Source organism: Drosophila miranda, chromosome XR (assembly GCF_003369915.1).
Source record: "Drosophila miranda strain MSH22 chromosome XR, D.miranda_PacBio2.1, whole genome shotgun sequence".
Lineage (NCBI taxonomy): Eukaryota > Metazoa > Arthropoda > Insecta > Diptera > Drosophilidae > Drosophila > Drosophila miranda.
The window spans coordinates 45,050,931-45,071,912 of record NC_046674.1 but is presented as its reverse complement, the minus strand read 5'-3'; the positions used below and the strand labels follow the sequence as shown (position 1 = coordinate 45,071,912).

At 48.2% G+C, this 20,982-nt stretch overlaps 1 protein-coding gene across 1 annotated transcript; it reads right to left on the bottom strand.

The window, feature by feature from the left end:
- Positions 1-14,714: 14,714 nt before the first annotated feature.
- LOC117186103 (serine/arginine repetitive matrix protein 1-like) lies at positions 14,715-16,336 on the bottom strand. Its single transcript, XM_033386199.1, has 3 exons — positions 16,078-16,336; positions 15,303-15,972; positions 14,715-15,231 (listed from the first exon to the last, which is right to left on the bottom strand). The coding sequence occupies exons 2-3, from the start codon at positions 15,962-15,964 to the stop codon at positions 14,715-14,717; spliced, it is 1,179 nt and encodes a 392-aa protein (XP_033242090.1). The 5' UTR covers positions 15,965-15,972; positions 16,078-16,336.
- Positions 16,337-20,982: the final 4,646 nt, after the last annotated feature.

Below are 20,982 nucleotides of genomic sequence, written 5' to 3'. Positions count from 1 at the left end.
CAACCTGACTCTGAATATTAAGAAGAGTCAGTTCTGTGTCACCAGCGTAAATTATCTTGGATACGTCATCAGCAATGGAGGTATTTGCACTGATCCCTCCAAAGTAGCTTGTATAGTGAACTGGCCGCCGCCGAGGAATCTAAAACAGGTTCGCGGCTTTCTGGGGGTCTGTGGCTGGTATCCTAGATTCATCCAGAACTCTGAGCTATCCTGTCCTATCACCGAGCTTCTTTCCAACAAAAAGAAATTTATTTGGACCCCGGAAGCACAAGTCGCAATGGACTCTTTTTAAACCTTGTTGACTTCTGCTCCAGTGCTCGAAAACCCAGACTTCGAACAGAAATTTTTCCTCCACTGTGACGCTAGTGATTTTGGTATAGGAGCCGTGCTCGTGCAATTGGTGGATCTGCAGGAAAAGCCAATAGCGTTTATGTCGAAAAAACTAAGTCGTGCGCAACGTAACTATAGCGTTACGGAGCGCGAGTGCTTGGCCGTAATTCTGGCCATCGAAAAGTTCCGTTGCTATCTGGAACTGCAGAAATTCGAAGTAGTTACTGATCATTCCAGTTTGTTGTGGCTAATGCGCCAGCAAAACGTGTCGGGGAGGTTAGCTCGATGGATTTTTAGATTGCAGCAATTAAAATTCTCGATATCGCACCGAAAAGGAAAATATCACATTGTCCCCGATGCTCTTTCCCGGTTACATGAACCTGATGTATCCGCAGTAGAGATGAGTCCTGTGATAGATCTCGAATCCGATGCCTTTCAGTATGAGAGCTACCAACAGTTAAAAGTAAAGAACAGTATAAGAAAAATTCTTCTCAACTGCCCGATCTGAAAATTATCGACCAATTTCTGTACATTCGAACCGAACACGCAGATGGAAAGGTGGGGCAAGACAGTCGAACTTGGAAGTTATGGGTTCCCGAGCGATTGAAGACCGACGTTCTTAAACAAGCTCATGACAATCCTACTTCAGCGCATGCCGGCATGCAAAAGACCATAAAAAAAGTTCGAAGAAGCCTGTTTTGGCCCGGCTTAGCTAAAGATGTTCGAGAGTATATTCGTAGTTGTGAGGTTTGCAAAGCATGCAAAGCTCCTAATTATACTCTGCGGCCACCCATGGGAAACCACATACCAACTTGTCGACCATTTCAACGATTGTACATAGATCTGCTTGGACCCTATCCACGCAGCAAAAAGGGACATGTTGGTTTGCTAATTGTTTTAGATCACTTCAGTAAATATCTTTGGCTACACCCCCTGAAGAAATTTACTTCCGTAGTAATCCAAGAATTTCTGCTAAAGCATATCTTTCATACATATGGTGTGCCTGAAACTATTGTTAGCGACAATGGAAAACAATTCAAAGCTACAGAATTCAACGCATTCTTGACACAGCTGGGAATTAAACATATGTACACGGCATTATACTCTCCCCAAAGTAATGCGGCGAAACGAGTAAATCGTTCATTGTTAGCTGCCGTGCGATCATATCTTCAGCAGGATCAGACCTACTGGGATCAGCATCTCTCAAGTATATCTTGTTCGCTGCGATCGTCACTACATCAGTCCTTAGGTTGTTCACCATATCGAGCCATGTTTGACTTAGATATGCTCACGCATGGGACGGATTAAAAGCTTCTGAAGGATTTAGACTTGCTGGAAGAACCCGTTGTCCCGGTATCTAGGTCAGACAATTTAGCTCTAATTCGAAAAGATATACAGGGCAATATTAAGAAAGCGTATGAGCGCAACGTTGCTCAATACAATTTACGAGCCAAGCCTGTGTCGTTCCGAGAAGGTCTGGAAGTATTTCACCGAAATTTTTCTTTGAGCAAATTCACGCAAAGTTTTAATGCCAAACTGGCTCCTAAATTTCTTAAATATCGCGTTCGGAAAACACTGGGTAATTGTTTCTACCTTCTGGAAAATCTGCAGGGCCGAGAAATAGGAACCTTTCATGCGAAAGACATTCGATTCTGATTCCCGCTAATATTCTGTCTAACGGTGGCATATTATCGGGTGGTGTAACGGTTGCGGTTGGACAGTACCGATTCAGGGTAGGTTATCGCTATTGTGCTCGGGTATATCGCATGCAATAATCTTGCAGGCAAGCTCGAGGTAGGGCACAGCTGAGCTAAGCTTCCGTAAGTGCTGTGCAGCGCATCGCAACGGAGCTTTCGAAGCCGAGCATTAAGATCGGTAAGCTCTCATTTAAGCGTCGGTAGCAAATATATATCTAAATCGACCACGTGCAAGCACACCAAAGAGAGAAAAAACGAGGGGGAACGTTGTGAGCTGCTGCGGACACCGCAACTCTACATTTATACCCGATACTTAGTCAGTGTGGCTCTCCTCCGGCAGACGCCGCGAATTATAAACGACACGACAAAGAGTGCGTGCGAGAGAGACAGGAAATCAGTCTGAGCGTGACGTCGGGCGCTGCGTAGCCACTGCAAATTGATTTGTTCCTATTGGCTATAAAAATTATCTGATCTGATCCAGATTCAGCAATCTGATAGATATGGTCGTTATCTATGATTCTGCGTTTTTAGTTTTCTCGAATCTGCAATATTGTGGATACAACAGATTTTCGTCCTTTGTGTGGGCGGAAAGGGGTGGGGCAAAATTTTGAGATATACGTTTTCTAGTGAAATCTAACAGGAGTGCGGATACTCAATTTGGTTACTCTAGCGCTAATAGTTTTTGAGATTTGTGGATGCCCCAGATTTTCGTCCTTTGCGGGGGCGGAGAGGGTGTGGCGAAATTTTGACACAAAACGGTCAAGGTCCGATATCACAGGAGTGTGGATACCAAATTTGGTTGCTCTAGCTTTTATGGGTTCTGAGATCCTTGAACTCATATTTTTCAATTGGCAAAACCGACCATGAAAACTGTTTGTTAGAGAGACAGAGCGAGAAAGAATGAAATTGTTTTCTTGATTCTGCCTATAATAATTATACGATCTGGTTCAGATCTTACACTCTAGAATATATAGTCATCCTCTACGATTCTGCGTTTTTTGTTTTCTCGTATCTTTGAATTTGTGGATGCCACAGATTTTCGCCCTTTGTGTGGGCGAAAGGGGGTGGGGCGAAATTTTGAGATATACGTTTTATAGTGAAATCTAACAGGAGTGCGGATATTAAATTTGGTTACTCTAGCGTTAATAGTCTCTGAGATTTGTGGATGCCCCAGATTCTCGTCCTTTGCGTGGTCGGAAGGGGGTGTGGCGAAATTCTGACACAAAACGGTCAAGGTCCGATATCACAGGAGTGTGGATACCAAATTTGGTTGCTCTAGCTTTTATGGGTTCTGAGATCCTTGAACTCATATTTTGCAATTGGCAAAACCGACCATGAAACCTGTGTGTTAGAGAGACAGAGCGAGAAAGAATGAAATTGTTTTCTTGATTCTGCCTATAATAATTATACGATCTGGTTCAGATCTTACACTCTAGAATATATAGTCATCCTCTACGATTCTGCGTTTTTTGTTTTTTCGTATCTTTGAATTTGTGGATGCAACAGATTTTCGTTTTTTGTGTAGGCGGAAGGGGGTGGGGCGAAATTTTGAGATATACGTTTTATAGTGAAATCTAACAGGAGTGCGGATATTAAATTTGGTTACTCTAGCGTTAATAGTCTCTGAGATTTGTAGATGCCCCAGATTCTCGTCCTTTGCGTGGGCGGAAGGGGGTGTGGCAAAATTTTGACACAAAACGGTCAAGGTCCGATATCACAGGAGTGTGGATACCAAATTTGGTTGCTCTAGCTCTTATGGGTTCTGAGATCCTTGAACTCATATTTTGCAATTGGCAAATCCCACCATGAAACCTGTGTGTTAGAGAGACAGAGCGAGAAAGAATGAAATTGTTTTCTTGATTCTGCCTATAATAATTATACGATCTGGTTCAGATCTTACACTCTAGAATATATAGTCATCTTCTACGATTCTGCGTTTTCTGTTTTCTCGTATCTTTGAATTTGTGGATGCCACAGATTTTCGCCCTTTGTGGGGGTGGAAATGGGCGGGGCAAAGTTTTGAAATATACTTAAAGCAGTGACATATCACAGAAATCCGGATATAAAACGTCGTTGCTCTAGCTTTTATAGTCTTTGAGCACTAGGCGCTGATAGGGACGGACAGACGGACGGACGGACGGACGGACGGACGGACAGACGGACAGACGGACAGCCGGACAGACAGACAGGGCTCAATCGACTCGGCTATTGATGCTGATCAAGAATATATATACTTTATGGGGTCGGAAACGATTCCTCCTGTACGTTACACACATCCACTTTTACCACAAATCTAATATACCCCAATACTCATTTTGAGTATCGGGTATAAAAAAAAACCCAAATAACTTCCCACAAAGACAAACCGAAACCAAATAAAACGGAACTGTGAAAATCCCAAGCGGTGCGCGCTTCGCAAAAATCGGGCTAAATTAAAGACCGTGTGCCGAGAAAACTGGCCAGACACCTACCCTGGCGTAAAGTGCATATTTGCCTCGCCTCGCCACCAAGTGTCTTTTTTTGCTGTAAGCCCGTGCGTCACACAGCTCTGCCAGGAGCGAACAACACTCGTGTCTCCGTGGAAGATTCGGAAAAACGGTATGTTAAAGTGCCCTGTAGGGAAAAATTCGATTTTTTTCTTAGCCCTCGTAGTTTTTGTTCTGTTTCGCCCATAGGGCCCTGGCCACGAGCGGTAGCCCACCCAGCTCTCCCAAAGTTCTGCCCCCCACACCAAACTCCCACCCTTGACGGGAGTTCTCTTCGGCAGTCGACCTTGGTGTGGGGCCGAGATTTTTTTCACCTTTGGAAATCGTTGGAGAGTAACCCTTGCGCCATCCCTAACGTACGCGCATAGAGGGCATAGAGATCACCCCCCCTCCCCGTATGCACCGCTAACTCGCTTTCTGCGACGGCCTAGAAGAAGCCGCTACGGATCCGGACCCAGATTTTGTGGCATAGTGTAGCTTTAATTGTCTTTTTTTATACCCGATACTCAAAATGAGTATTGGGGTATATTAGATTTATGGTAAAAGTGAATGTGTGTAACGTCCAGAAGGAATCGTTTCCGACCCCATAAAGTATATATATTCTGGATCAGCATCAATAGCCGAGTCGATTGAGCCATGTCTGTCTGTCCGTCTGTCCGTCCGTCCATCTGTCCGTCTGTCCATCCCCTTCAGCGCCTAGTGCTCAAAGACTATAAGAGCTAGAGCAACGATGTTTTGGATCCAGATTTCTGTGATATGTCACTGCTACAAAAATATTTCAAAACTTCGCCCCGCCCACTTCCGCCCCCACAAAGAACGAAAATCTGTGGCATCCACATTTTTAAAGATACGATTAAACGAAAAACCCAGAATCGTAGAGAATGACCATATCTTTTAGACTGCAGAATCTGAATTGGATCGTATTATGTTTAAAGCCAGCATCAAGAAAACAATTTCATTTTTTCTCGCCCTGTCTCTCTCTAACACATACGTAGCATTGCCGGCTTTGTTTAGAGTAAAACATTAGCGCCCAGATCTCAGAGACTATAAAAGCTAGAGCAACCAAATTTGGTATCCACACTCCTAATATATCGGACCGAGACGAGTTTGTTTCAAAATTTCGCCACACCCCCTTCCGCCTCCGCAAAGGACGAAAATCTGGGGATATTCAAAAATCTCAGAGACTATTAAGGCTAGAGTAACCAAATTTGGTATCCGCACTCCTGTTAGATCTCACTTTAAAACGTATATCTCAAAATTTCGCCTTACCCCCTTCCGCTCCCACAAAGGACGAAAATCTGTTGCATCCACAATATTTAGGATACGAGAAAACTAAAAACGCAGAATCATAGACAATGATCATATCTATCAGATTGCTGAATCTGGATCATATCAGATAATTTGTATAGCCAAAAGGAACAAATCAATTTGCACTGGCTACGCAGCCCCCGACGTCACGCTCAGACTGATTTTCTGTCTCTCTCGCACGCACTCTTTGTCGTGTCGTTCAATATTAGCGGCGTCTGCCGGAGGAGAGCCATACTGACTTAGTATCGGGTATAACCGTAGAGTTGCGGTGTCCGCAGCAACTCACAACGTTCCCCCTCGTTTTTTTTATACCTATTTAATTTCCTTATTTCTAATATCATATATTATATTCATATATTATATTCATATCGTTTATATATACATATATCTAAAACTTTTCTCTTTCTCCTTTAGTGATTAAGCCACATATTTTCTCCATTCCATTAATTATACCCGATACTCAAAATGAGTATTGGGGTATATTAGATTTGTGGTAAAAGTGGATGTGTGTAACGTCCAGAAGGAATCGTTTCCGACCCCATAAAGTATATATATATTCTTGATCAGCATCAATAGCCGAGTCGATTGAGCCCTGTCTGTCTGTCCGTCTGTCCGTCCGTCCGTCCGTCCGTCCGTCCGTCCGTCCGTCCGTCCGTCTGTCCGTCCGTCCGTCCGTCCCCTTCAGCGCCTAGTGCTCAAAGACTATAAGATCTAGAGCAACGATGTTTTGGATCCAGACTTCTGTGATATGTCACTGCTACAAAAATATTTCAAAACTTCGCCCCGCCCACTTCCGCCCCCACAAAGGACGAAAATCTGTGGCATCCACAATTTTAAAGATACGATAAAACCAAAAACGCAGAATCGTAGAGGATGAATATATGTTCTAGAGTGTAAAATCTGAACTAGATCGTATAATTATTATAGCCAGAATCAAGAAAACAATTTCATTCTTTCTCGCTCTGTCTCTCTCTAACACACAGTTGCTTTATGCCGAGGTCGATCGCATGCTCCAACTAGGCGTTATTGAATCGTCATCCAGTGCTTGGAGTTCGCCAATGCGACTGGATCTCAAGCCCAACAAAGTCCGTCTGTGTCTCGATGCTCGACGACTGAATGAAGTCACCCTTAAGGATGCCTACCCATTACCAAGTATCGATGGTATGTTTTCCCGGTTGCCCAAGGCAAATATCATAACCAAGCTGGACCTTAAAGACTAACCAAGACTTAAAGACACTAACTGCGTTTACGGCCCCGGGAAGGCCGTTATATCAGTTTAAGGTTATGCCTTTTGGCCTGTGTAACGCTCCATCCTCTATTTGTCGTTTGATGGATGAGATCATTCCCCCGGATTTGCGTTACTGCGTCTTTGGATACTTGGACGATCGTTGCATCGTATCAGCAAATTTCTCTTCCCATCTAGCAGTGTTGGTACGACTCGCTGAACAGTTCAGAAAAGCCAACCTGACTCTGAATATTAAGAAGAGTCAGTTCTGTGTCACCAGCGTAAATTATCTTGGATACGTCATCAGCAATGGAGGTATTTGCACTGATCCCTCCAAAGTAGCTTGTATAGTGAACTGGCCGCCGCCGAGGAATCTAAAACAGGTTCGCGGCTTTCTGGGGGTCTGTGGCTGGTATCCTAGATTCATCCAGAACTCTGAGCTATCCTGTCCTATCACCGAGCTTCTTTCCAACAAAAAGAAATTTATTTGGACCCCGGAAGCACAAGTCGCAATGGACTCTTTTTAAACCTTGTTGACTTCTGCTCCAGTGCTCGAAAACCCAGACTTCGAACAGAAATTTTTCCTCCACTGTGACGCTAGTGATTTTGGTATAGGAGCCGTGCTCGTGCAATTGGTGGATCTGCAGGAAAAGCCAATAGCGTTTATGTCGAAAAAACTAAGTCGTGCGCAACGTAACTATAGCGTTACGGAGCGCGAGTGCTTGGCCGTAATTCTGGCCATCGAAAAGTTCCGTTTCTATCTGGAACTGCAGAAATTCGAAGTGGTTACTGATCATTCCAGTTTGTTGTGGCTAATGCGCCAGCAAAACGTGTCGGGGAGGTTAGCTCGATGGATTTTTAGATTGCAGCAATTAAAATTCTCGATATCGCACCGAAAAGGAAAAGATCACATTGTCCCCGATGCTCTTTCCCGGTTACATGAACCTGATGTATCCGCAGTAGAGATGAGTCCTGTGATAGATCTCGAATCCGATGCCTTTCAGTATGAGAGCTACCAACAGTTAAAAGTAAAGAACAGTATAAGAAAAATTCTTCTCAACTGCCCGATCTGAAAATTATCGACCAATTTCTGTACATTCGAACCGAACACGCAGATGGAAAGGTGGGGCAAGACAGTCGAACTTGGAAGTTATGGGTTCCCGAGCGATTGAAGACCGATGTTCTTAAACAAGCTCATGACAATCCTACTTCAGCGCATGCCGGCATGCAAAAGACCATAAAAAAAGTTCGAAGAAGTCTGTTTTGGCCCGGCTTAGCTAAAGATGTTCGAGAGTATATTCGTAGTTGTGAGGTTTGCAAAGCATGCAAAGCTCCTAATTATACTCTGCGGCCACCCATGGGAAACCACATACCAACTTGTCGACCATTTCAACGATTGTACATAGATCTGCTTGGACCCTATCCACGCAGCAAAAAGGGACATGTTGGTTTGCTAATTGTTTTAGATCACTTCAGTAAATATCTTTGGCTACACCCCCTGAAGAAATTTACTTCCGTAGTAATCCAAGAATTTCTGCTAAAGCATATCTTTCATACATATGGTGTGCCTGAAACTATTGTTAGCGACAATGGAAAACAATTCAAAGCTACAGAATTCAACGCATTCTTGACACAGCTGGGAATTAAACATATGTACACGGCATTATACTCTCCCCAAAGTAATGCGGCGGAACGAGTAAATCGTTCATTGTTAGCTGCCGTGCGATCATATCTTCAGCAGGATCAGACCTACTGGGATCAGCATCTCTCAAGTATATCTTGTTCGCTGCGATCGTCACTACATCAGTCCTTAGGTTGTTCACCATATCGAGCCATGTTTGGCTTAGATATGCTCACGCATGGGACGGATTAAAAGCTTCTGAAGGATTTAGACTTGCTGGAAGAACCCGTTGTCCCGGTATCTAGGTCAGACAATTTAGCTCTAATTCGAAAAGATATACAGGGCAATATTAAGAAAGCGTATGAGCGCAACGTTGCTCAATACAATTTACGAGCCAAGCCTGTGTCGTTCCGAGAAGGTCTGGAAGTATTTCACCGAAATTTTTCTTTGAGCAAATTCACGCAAAGTTTTAATGCCAAACTGGCTCCTAAATTTCTTAAATATCGCGTTCGGAAAACACTGGGTAATTGTTTCTACCTTCTGGAAAATCTGCAGGGCCGAGAAATAGGAACCTTTCATGCGAAAGACATTCGATTCTGATTCCCGCTAATATTCTGTCTAACGGTGGCATATTATCGGGTTGTGTAACGGTTGCGGTTGGACAGTACCGATTCAGGGTAGGTTATCGCTATTGTGCTCGGGTATATCGCATGCAATAATCTTGCAGGCAAGCTCGAGGTAGGGAACAGCTGAGCTAAGCTTCCGTAAGTGCTGTGCAGCGCATCGCAACGGAGCTTTCGAAGCCGAGCATTAAGATCGGTAAGCTCTCATTTAAGCGTCGGTAGCAAATATATATCTAAATCGACCACGTGCAAGCACACCAAAGAGAGAAAAAACGAGGGGGAACGTTGTGAGCTGCTGCGGACACCGCAACTCTACATTTATACCCGATACTTAGTCAGTGTGGCTCTCCTCCGGCAGACGCCGCGAATTATAAACGACACGACAAAGAGTGCGTGCGAGAGAGACAGGAAATCAGTCTGAGCGTGACGTCGGGCGCTGCGTAGCCACTGCAAATTGATTTGTTCCTATTGGCTATAAAAATTATCTGATCTGATCCAGATTCAGCAATCTGATAGATACGGTCGTTATCTATGATTTTTAGTTTTCTCGAATCTGCAATATTGTGGATACAACAGATTTTCGTCCTTTGTGTGGGCGGAAAGAGGTGGGGCAAAATTTTGAGATATACGTTTTGTAGTGAAATCTAACAGGAGTGCGGATACTCAATTTGGTTACTCTAGCGCTAATAGTTTTTGAGATTTGTGGATGCCCCAGATTTTCGTCCTTTGCGGGGGCGGAAGGGGTGTGGCGAAATTTTGACACAAAACGGTCAAGGTCCGATATCACAGGAGTATGGATACCAAATTTGGTTGCTCTAGCTTTTATGGGTTCTGAGATCCTTGAACTCATATTTTGCAATTGGCAAAACCGACCATGAAACCTGTGTGTTAGAGAGACAGAGCGAGAAAGAATGAAATTGTTTTCTTGATTCTGCCTATAATAATTATACGATCTGGTTCAGATCTTACACTCTAGAATATATAGTCATCCTCTACGATTCTGCGTTTTTTGTTTTCTCGTATCTTTGAATTTGTGAATGCAACAGATTTTCGTCCTTTGTGTGGGCGGAAGGTGGTGGGGCGAAAATTTGAGATATACGTTTTATAGTGAAATCTAACTGGAGTGCGGATATTAAATTTGGTTACTCTAGCGTTAATAGTCTCTGAGATTTGTGGATGCCCCAGATTCTCGTCCTTTGCGTGGTCGGAAGGGGGTGTGGCGAAATTCTGACACAAAACGGTCTAGGTCCGATATCACAGGAGTGTGGATACCAAATTTGGTTGCTCTAGCTTTTATGGGTTCTGAGATCCTTGAACTCATATTTTGCAATTGGCAAAACCGACCATGAAACCTGTGTGTTAGAGAGACAGAGCGAGAAAGAATGAAATTGTTTTCTTGATTCTGCCTATAATAATTATACGATCTGGTTCAGATCTTACACTCTAGAATATATAGTCATCCCCTACGATTCTGCGTTTTTTGTTTTCTCGTATCTTTGAATTTGTGGATGCAACAGATTTTCGTCTTTTGTGTAGGCGGAAGGGGGTGGGGCGAAATTTTGAGATATACGTTTTATAGTGAAATCTAACAGGAGTGCGGATATTAAATTTGGTTACTCTAGCGTTAATAGTCTCTGAGATTTGTGGATGCCCCAGATTCTCGTCCTTTGCGTGGTCGGAAGGGGGTGTGGCGAAATTCTGACACAAAACGGTCTAGGTCCGATATCACAGGAGTGTGGATACCAAATTTGGTTGCTCTAGCTTTTATGGGTTCTGAGATCCTTGAACTCATATTTTGCAATTGGCAAAACCGACCATGAAACCTGTGTGTTAGAGAGACAGAGCGAGAAAGAATGAAATTGTTTTCTTGATTCTGCCTATAATAATTATACGATCTGGTTCAGATCTTACACTCTAGAATATATAGTCATCCCCTACGATTCTGCGTTTTTTGTTTTCTCGTATCTTTGAATTTGTGGATGCAACAGATTTTCGTCTTTTGTGTAGGCGGAAGGGGGTGGGGCGAAATTTTGAGATATACGTTTTATAGTGAAATCTAACAGGAGTGCGGATATTAAATTTGGTTACTCTAGCGTTAATAGTCTCTGAGATTTGTAGATGCCCCAGATTCTCGTCCTTTGCGTGGGCGGAAGGGGGTGTGGCAAAATTTTGACACAAAACGGTCAAGGTCCGATATCACAGGAGTGTGGATACCAAATTTGGTTGCTCTAGCTCTTATGGGTTCTGAGATCCTTGAACTCATATTTTGCAATTGGCAAATCCCACCATGAAACCTGTGTGTTAGAGAGACAGAGCGAGAAAGAATGAAATTGTTTTCTTGATTCTGCCTATAATAATTATACGATCTGGTTCAGATCTTACACTCTAGAATATATAGTCATCTTCTACGATTCTGCGTTTTCTGTTTTCTCGTATCTTTGAATTTGTGGATGCCACAGATTTTCGCCCTTTGTGGGGGTGGAAATGGGCGGGGCAAAGTTTTGAAATATACTTAAAGCAGTGACATATCACAGAAATCCGGATAGCACTAGGCGCTGATAGGGACGGACAGACGGACGGACGGACGGACGGACGGACGGACGGACAGACGGACAGACGGACAGCCGGACAGACAGACAGGGCTCAATCGACTCGGCTATTGATGCTGATCAAGAATATATATACTTTATGGGGTCGGAAACGATTCCTTCTGTACGTTACACACATCCACTTTTACCACAAATCTAATATACCTCAATACTCATTTTGAGTATCGGGTATAAAAAAAAACCCAAATAACTTCCCACAAAGACAAACCGAAACCGAATAAAACGGAACTGTGAAAATCCCAAGCGGTGCGCGCTTCGCAAAAATCGGGCTAAATTAATGACCGTGTGCCGAGAAAACTGGCCAGACACCTACCCTGGCGTAAAGTGCATATTTGCCTCGCCTCGCCACCAAGTGTCTTTTTTTGCTGTAAGCCCGTGCGTCACACAGCTCTGCCAGGAGCGAACAACACTCGTGTCTCCGTGGAAGATTCGGAAAAACGGTATGTTAAAGTGCCCTGTAGGGAAAAATTCGATTTTTTTCTTAGCCCTCGTAGTTTTTGTTCTGTTTCGCCCATAGGGCCCTGGCCACGAGCGGTAGCCCACCCAGCTCTCCCAAAGTTCTGCCCCCCACACCAAACTCCCACCCTTGACGGGAGTTCTCTTCGGCAGTCGACCTTGGTGTGGGGCCGAGATTTTTTTCACCTTTGGAAATCGTTGGAGAGTAACCCTTGCGCCATCCCTAACGTACGCGCATAGAGGGCATAGAGATCACCCCCCCTCCCCGTATGCACCGCTAACTCGCTTTCTGCGACGGCCTAGAAGAAGCCGCTACGGATCCGGACCCAGATTTTGTGGCATAGTGTAGCTTTAATTGTCTTTTTTTATACCCGATACTCAAAATGAGTATTGGGGTATATTAGATTTATGGTAAAAGTGAATGTGTGTAACGTCCAGAAGGAATCGTTTCCGACCCCATAAAGTATATATATTCTGGATCAGCATCAATAGCCGAGTCGATTGAGCCATGTCTGTCTGTCCGTCTGTCCGTCCGTCCATCTGTCCGTCTGTCCATCCCCTTCAGCGCCTAGTGCTCAAAGACTATAAGAGCTAGAGCAACGATGTTTTGGATCCAGATTTCTGTGATATGTCACTGCTACAAAAATATTTCAAAACTTCGCCCCGCCCACTTCCGCCCCCACAAAGAACGAAAATCTGTGGCATCCACATTTTTAAAGATACGATTAAACTAAAAACGCAGAATCGTAGAGAATGACCATATCTTTTAGACTGCAGAATCTGAATTGGATCGTATTATGTTTAAAGCCAGCATCAAGAAAACAATTTCATTTTTTCTCGCCCTGTCTCTCTCTAACACATACGTAGCATAGCCGGCTTTGTTTAGAGTAAAACATTAGCGCCCAGATCTCAAAGACTATAAAAGCTAGAGCAACCAAATTTGGTATCCACACTTCTAATATATCGGACCGAGACGAGTTTGTTTCAAAATTTCGCCACACCCCCTTCCGCCCCCGCAAAGGATGCAAATCTTTGGATATTCACAAATCTCAGAGACTATTAAGGCTAGAGTAACCAAATTTGGTATACGCACTCCTGTTAGACCTTACTATAAAACGTGTATCTCAAAATTTCGCATCACCCCCTTCCGCCCACACAAAGGACGAAAATCTGTTGAATCCACAATATTGCACATTCGAGAAAACTAAAAACGCAGAATCATAGATAATGACTATATCTATCAGATTGCTGAATCTGGATCAGATCAGATAATTTTTATAGCCAAAAGGAACAAATCAATTTGCAGTGGCTACGCAGCGCCCGACGTCACGCTCATACTGATTTTATGTCTCTCTCGCACGCACTCTTTGTCGTGTCGTTTAATATTAGCGGCGTCTGCCGGAGGAGAGCCATACTGACTTAGTATCGGGTATAACTGTAGAGTTGCGGTCTCCGCAGCAACTCACAACGTTCCCCCTCGTTTTCTTTATACCTTTTTAATTTCCTTATTTCTAATATCATATATTATATTCATATATTATATTCATATCGTTTATACATATATACATATTGTAATGTCTCCTCTTCCAGGCTGAGGTAAGCTCAGTCCTGTCCAGGGGTCTTCCTACAAGAAATTTGTAGTTCGCAGGAACTCCGAAAGGGGGGGTCGGCTCGTCTTACTGGGCGGACGTGAGGGTCGAGAAGAAAGGCGCGGAGCGAGGCACACCCGCGTGGGTCGAGAGAGAGGCGGGCGCAGGGCGAGGCACACCTGCGTGGGTCGGGAAAGAGGGGTCACAGGGCGAGTCACACCTGTGGGAGTCGAGAGAGGGGCGCAGGGCGTGTCACACCTGCGTGAGGGGGGGTTTCGAGGATTGATCGGGGGTTAGTGGAGGTTAGTGTGGCTCGCTGGCGAGTAGTTGTTGGTAAGGGTGATCGGGGAGGGGTTTGGATCCCCAAAAATGACTTACACGGGGTTGGTTCTCGTTACAATAATGATTTATTAGCTTGCTGGTTATACAGGTAATTTCTTACATTGACTATTTTTTGTTGTTTCGTCACGTTCCCGGAAGGATTCTTAACTTGTATCTTAGTTGTCACGCGGGACAACCTCTATTCTCGGCCCGGGTCTCCGCGTAAGTGAAGTCTGCTCGGCACTTGCGCGCTCGGGAAAACTTCGCTGGGTCTCCGCGTAAGTGAAGTCTAAGGCTAAGTAACGATATATTTAAGGGAAACTGGAGATATAAAAAGGGGAAAAATGCCTCTCCGTTTCCAGCAGCCGCTGGTGTATCTCCTCGATGTGGCCCGCCGGTAGGGCTCGGCCTGGGATGTTCACCTGCCAATCTGCCGGCGCGAATACCCACTAGGTGGGCTGGTACAGCTCTTCGATCAGGGAGAAGTCCGCTGGACTTTGCCCCTCCCGCGTAGATTTGTCTTGAAGAAATCGTAGTATTTCATCCAAGTCGGAGTCCACCAGCAACTCGTCTTGTCCTTCCCACTCCCCAGTTTTGGGGGTCGGCGCCGTCTCCTCCGCAACGGGTTGTTTTACCCTCCGTAGGGTCATGGTGGGGTACCCGCTGTCCGGCCCCGTTTCCCACTGCTCCTCCGGTTCGGTCAGCTCCGCTTGTCGAACCGGAGCGGCGTTTCCCTCTTCTGTAGCCCAGGTGGGCCATTCAGTGGGAGGGCCTTGCGCTGCCTCCGCGTGGGGCGCTTCGGCGTGCGTTGGTGTGGTCGCCGCTGACTCTTCTGGAGGATTGGGGCGTCGGGGAGGATCCGATGCGGGCGTTGGCGGTCGCGCTTCGGCGTGCGGGGGGCTTGCCCTGGCTGGGGCGGCCGGTTTGGAGCGGTAGTCGATTGGTTCCGCGGCTTCTCGGAATTTCCTGAAGAACGCGTTGACATTCCGGCCGGGAGGGACAAAGACGTCTACGGACATCTGGTGGTTACGCGTGACGCGTATCCCCATGGCGTGACCGTGTGGTGAAAGGTCTCTGTTTCGGCTATGAATTGCCGACCGTAGGGTTCCTCCTCTTCGCTCTCCCCGTCGTCGTAGTACGCGTTGTATGGTTTCGGTGTGTAACGCTCCAGCCCCCTCTCGGGGCGGTAAATGCCACGGCCGGTTCGGGGATCGCGGCGCTGGTGATAACCGGCATCTTCAAACTCCTGTTCGAACATCGGCGCGTATGATGGCGTCTCTGGTTCCGGGAAGCTGTGCTGGCTAGAACCGGCATCTTCGAACTCCTCTTCGAATGACGGTGACCCTGGCTCCGGGGAGCAGGGCGCGGCTCGTCGCTTATACGGCGGCGGCGACCACAGGTTCTCTCGACGGAACCCGGATGGTCGGCGGGAGAACCGCGGGGGGCTGTCTCGGGGACCCTCGTGGTCCGCTGGCCCTGCCTCGTCGGCGTTTAGCTCCATATCCGCGTATATGTCCCCATCGGAGGTGTGGGGTTCTTCGGCTACTCCTGGCTTCGGGGCAGCTTCCTCGTCCGCCTTGGCAGCGGACTCCGGTTCCTCGGCGTCGGAGAAATCCGTGAAGTCTACGACTTCGGGTGACTCTGCTGATGCAGCGGCTCTCTGGTGCGCCTTAGCTGGGGTGTTCTCGGTGGCGTTCATGGCTGGTTCTTCGGTGCGTAGAGTTCGGGGAGGGGGAGAGTGTCTATTTTCTATTTAATCTACTTTAATCTTCTTAATTCTAGGGAGTCCCAGGGGGCGTGACGAAAACTTACATTGTTTTGGTTCTTGTATAGTAGGGTTTTATCAAAATCGCCTTGCTCGCTCGGCGTTCGGAATCTGACTTATTTTTTTGTATTTCTAACGTCATGCATTTCCCTCCGCTGACAGCGCGACTCACGGGAGCCGGCGTCAGCGGGCTTGCAATTCTGTAATCTAAGCTATGGTAAATGGATCCGTGGGACGATTATGGACGTTTGGGGCATGGGTTTATGAATGTGTGTAATGAGTGTAATGCATGAATCTGCCGAATTGACATTTATATATTTTTTTTCGTTCTTTCTTTGTTTTATTTTATTTTTTTTTTTTTGTTATTTCATTTTCGTCGTCTTTTCCCTTCGTAACTTCCGTTTTACGGGCAGCGCAGCTATGCGTCGCACGCGGGCTCCGATCGGATTTCGGGCGCCGATGGGCCGGGTGTAGGGCCAGCTCTTATCGCTGGGCTCGGCCGGCCTCTGGGCATGTATCGCCGCGGGAAGGCTCTGCCGGGGGCGACAGTACCGTGCGCCGTCTCTGTTGTTCTGGCCGGTTCGTCATTGGCCGGGGGGTTACGGGGGGCGGCCTCCACGTCTCGTGCTGTATGTTCGTTCCGAAGGCCTTGGGATTTGAGGCGGCGGTATAGCACCCAGATGATGGCGCAGAGAGGGATGGCGACGACGAGGGTGAACAAATAGGAGGCGGCGCTCCTTATCGTCACCGTCTCGTTCAGGTCGTTGATGTAGTTTGAATTTTGTAGACTTAACTCCCATAGGAACGGCAAGCTTAGCTTTTCCTTGTGTGCCGTTACGTTTATTCGAGTCATCGCCGGTACCACCGCCTTTCTTTTGGAGTCGCCGAGGTGATTCACGTACCAGGTCCCGTTAAACGAGACCCGGTGGGAATACGTAACCAGGTACGATCCCGAGATTGCTTGGGTGGTCCCCGCCTCATCTACAACGGTGAACCTTGCGTCGTTGACGATGATGGTGCCGTGGTCCACCACGACGATCGGATCCAAGTGACCGGGCGAAGTCGCGCAGTGCGCGACGGACCCGGTCACCATCTGCTGAGCGCAGGTGATCCCCTCGCGTTCTCTGCAAAAAGTGGCACCGATGGTGGCTTCGCAATCCCCGATGCTGAGGGTTTGGGGCCCGCATTCTGCCACGATGTCTCCCTCGCTGAAATCCAGTATCTTGTTCTGATGTTGGACCGGGAAAATAAGCATTTTCCTACAGACCAGCTTCGGTTGGGGAAACTTGATGAGAAAGTGGAGTAGGTCTGCGCTCTGGAAGACGCTAATGTTTGACACTTCTAGTAGCTCCACTAGGCTGATGTTAGCGAGGTGTTGCTCGCCCAATTCCTTAATGTCAGCGCCGTCCAGAAGGGCGGGGCTGATCACGTTGATCTTGGCAAGGGTTAAGGCCAGGAGGAGGTCTTCCAGATCCGTTATAATGATCCTGTTCCGGGCTATTATGGCTTCGGCCCGGTCGGCGTTGTCCTCCTTGGCGATGTGGTTCACGAGGCGGGTCAGCTCGTTGATCCGGGTTTGAATCCTGGAGTTGATTTCGTTTTGGCCACGGCTGGACTCCGCCAGCTGCTTCTGTTGGAATTTGACCTGCTCCCAGTCGTCGAAGTCGGGCGTTCCGGCCACTACCTTCAATGCTGTTCCGAGCAGGTTTATACTCCTTGTTCCCCGATGGTGGACCCTTAGCGTGGCCACCAGGTTCTTGATGTGGTCCAGGTCGGCTGCTATCACTTGCGCCATCCGGTCTAGGCTAAACAGCTCCGCGGCTTGTTCCGTTTCGGCGACGTAATCTTCGTATGAAGTCACGTTCGTAGTGTGGTGCAGGTATCCGTGGTTGGCCCAAATGATGGCGTTTCCGTCCGCTATTGGGATATAGTCCGCGTTAGTGTAGTCATTCAACTTGACCAGCGCGCGCGTCGAGGTTAGCAGAGTGAGGAAAATCAGTAGGTCCTTCATGTTGTATGGTTTTGCGTTATCTTCGGATGCGTTTGGGTTGGGATTGATTCGACCGTTCGGCTGTGGTGGCGGAATGGCACTGATCGGTGATGGTGGGGTCTCGGACTGCCGGAGACGCTTGTCGCGGGCTACGCCGTCGGTCGACCTAGTGTCGGTACTTTTCGGGATCCGGGCAGTCGTCGCTTGCCTCGCTCGGGTTTTTCCCCGGCACGGACGCCCCTTCCCCCCCTTTTCCCTTCGTTTCAGCCGGTACCTGTGCCCCTGTCGTGGTCCGGCGCTTGTTCGGCGGTACCTGGGTCGTCCGCCTCCCCGGCACGTTCGTCGGGTTCGCGGTCGTGGAATTCTCTCAGATCGTTGATGTTGGCGACCTTCCGTTTCCGGCTGCTCGGGTGCTGCAGCTGAACGATGTTTGGCGACGGGAAACCCTTCACGCGGGGCCGTCAAATTTATGGGCCAGTTTTGCCGCGAAGCCTTCGGCGGCGTTTGAGAGGTGATGCTGCCGTAGAAGTACTAGCGAACCGATCGTGGGACGCCACTGTCGTCGGCGAAGGTTGTAGTGCCTCCCTTGTTCTTGGCTGGCCCTTTGAATGTTGTTTCTGACGATGGCGAACACTTCTTTTAGCCTGGCGGCCTTACCCATAGGAGTTTCCTGGGCGCTTCCCGTCCCCGGCGTGACCTCGTCGTATAAGGCGCCGGGCAGTCGGGGCTCTCTTCCGTGTACGAGGAATGCCGGGCTGAAACCGGTAGTCTCCGAGACGCTCGAGTTGATCGCCAGCGTCATTTCTGGCAAGAGTTCGTCCCACGTGTTTTGGTGATCGTCCACGAATTGGGCGATCATCGTCTTCACGGTCCGGTTTGCCCTTTCCGTCGGGCTCTCTTGTGGACAATAGGGCGCGGTGTGTTGGAGTTCCACGCCGGCGGTGTGCAGGAAGGTCTTGAACGACCGACTGGTGAACTGGGTGCCGTTGTCACAGACAAACAGCTTCGGAACACCGAAGCTACTCAGTATGCGTTCCCTGAAAGCTCGTTCGAGGCTAGCCGTCGTTGCGTTCTTAAGGGGCACCAGTTCGACCCATTTGGAGAAGGTGTCAAAGAAAACTAGCAGGATGGCGTTCCCCCGTTTGGATCGGGGTAACGGTCTGACGAAGTCGGCGCACAGGGTGGCGAAGGGTTCCTCGGCCTTGCGAGTGAGCATCCTTCCCACTGGCTTGCGTTGGGTAGCCTTGAACTTCTGGCAGCTCACGCAACCGCGGATATATCGCCTCACGTCGCGATAAAATCCCGGCCAATAATACCTCTGGGATATCCTCGTGATAGTTTTTCGTACGCCGAGGTGGCCTGCCGTCGGTTGGTCGTGGCACTCGCGGAGGACTCTCGCTCGGCAGTCCTTGGGCACGCAGAGCTTCCACGGCACGTGGTCGTCATCGTCGGCTCCGTGCCCCAGGTTTCAGTAAAGCTGCCCGTTTTCGTACGTGTAGTCCGGGTATTTTTGGGGCTCGTCGTGAACTTGTTGGATCCTTCTTCTGAGCCACGGGCAGGTCGTGCCCTCTTCTTCGACGCGTGAAAGGGATTCCAAAGGTTGCCTAGAGAGCGCGTCGGCGACCACGTTCTGGTTGCCGACCCGATAATGTACGTCGTATTGGTACTGCTGCAGCTCCAGCGCTCATCTCGCCACTCTCCCGTAAGGGCTCTCAAGGGTGTTTAGCCATTTCAGCGCGAGATGGTCGGTCACCACGTCGAACCGGTATCCTTCCAAGTAACAGCGCAATTTCCGGATTGCCCATATGACGGCCAGGCATTCCTTGTCGGTGGCCGAATAATTCTCCTCTGCCTTGTTAAGGCGCCGGCTGACGTAGGCGATGACGCGTTCCTTCCCTTCGATCTCTTGGGTGAGGACCGCGCCCACACCCACGTTGCTCGCGTCGGTCTGCAGGGAGAATTTGACGTTGAAGTCCGGGCAGGCGAGCACCGGGGCGGTGGTGAGTCGCACTTTGAGTTCGTCGAAGGAGTCCTGTTGTTCCTGTCCCCATGCCCATGCTCTCCCCTTCTTTAGTAGCAATGACATCGGTTGCACTATGGTGGCGAAATTGGGGACGAATCGACGATACCAGCCCGCCATGCCTATGCATTGTCGCAATTCCTTCAGGTTAGTGGGCGGTCTCAGGTCTTTGACGGCCGCGATCTTGTCAGGGTCGGTATGAATGCCTTCCTCGCTGACCATGTGACCCAGGTAATTTATGCGGCGCTGGAAAAATACGCATTTGTCTGCGTTGATCCGCAGATTGGCCCGGCGCAGTCGCGAGAAGACTCTCTTGACGTTGCGCAAATGTTCCGCGAAATCCTTGCCGACGATGACGATGTCGTCCAGATACGCGAAAGCGAAGGGTTCCATGTCTGCGCCGATGACCGTGTCGAGGGTACGCTGGAACGTGGCTCCCGCGGAATGTAACCCGAAAGGCATTACCTTCCACTGATAGAGGCCTCTTCCGGGCACCGTGAACGCCGTGGCCTCCTTACTGTCATGGGCCATCGGTATCTGCCAGTATCCATTCTTCAGATCCAGCGTGGTGATGAACCGCGCGTTTCGGAGTCTTTCCAGTATATAGTTGATCCTCGGCAACGGGTATGCGTCCAGGATCGAATGTTCGTTTAGTTGTCGATAGTCTACACACATGAGCCACCTCCCGTCCTTTTTGCGGACGAGGACAATGGGGGCGCTGTGGGGACTTCGCGAGGGCTCGATCAGGCCTTCTGCTATCAGCTGGTCGACCTGCTCGTCGATGATCCGACGCATAGCCGGGTTCTTTGGGTAGTACCGTTGCTTTATGGGACGCTGGTCCCTCATAACTATCGTGTGCTCCATGAGGTCCGTGGTCCCTCGGAGGCCTGCGAGCTTCGGCAGCTCTTCGTCCAGGAATTCCTGGATTTGCGGCGCCACGTC

Excerpts from the sequence above, each read along its gene's own strand:
- LOC117186103 (XM_033386199.1), bottom strand. The coding sequence starts at position 15,964 with ATGAACGCCACCGAGAACACCCCAGCTAAGGCGCACCAGAGAGCCGCT. Across the intron at positions 15,232-15,302 it reads GTCACGCCATGGGGATACGC|GAAATTCCGAGAAGCCGCGG; the intron begins GTCACGCGTAAC and ends CGCGTTCTTCAG.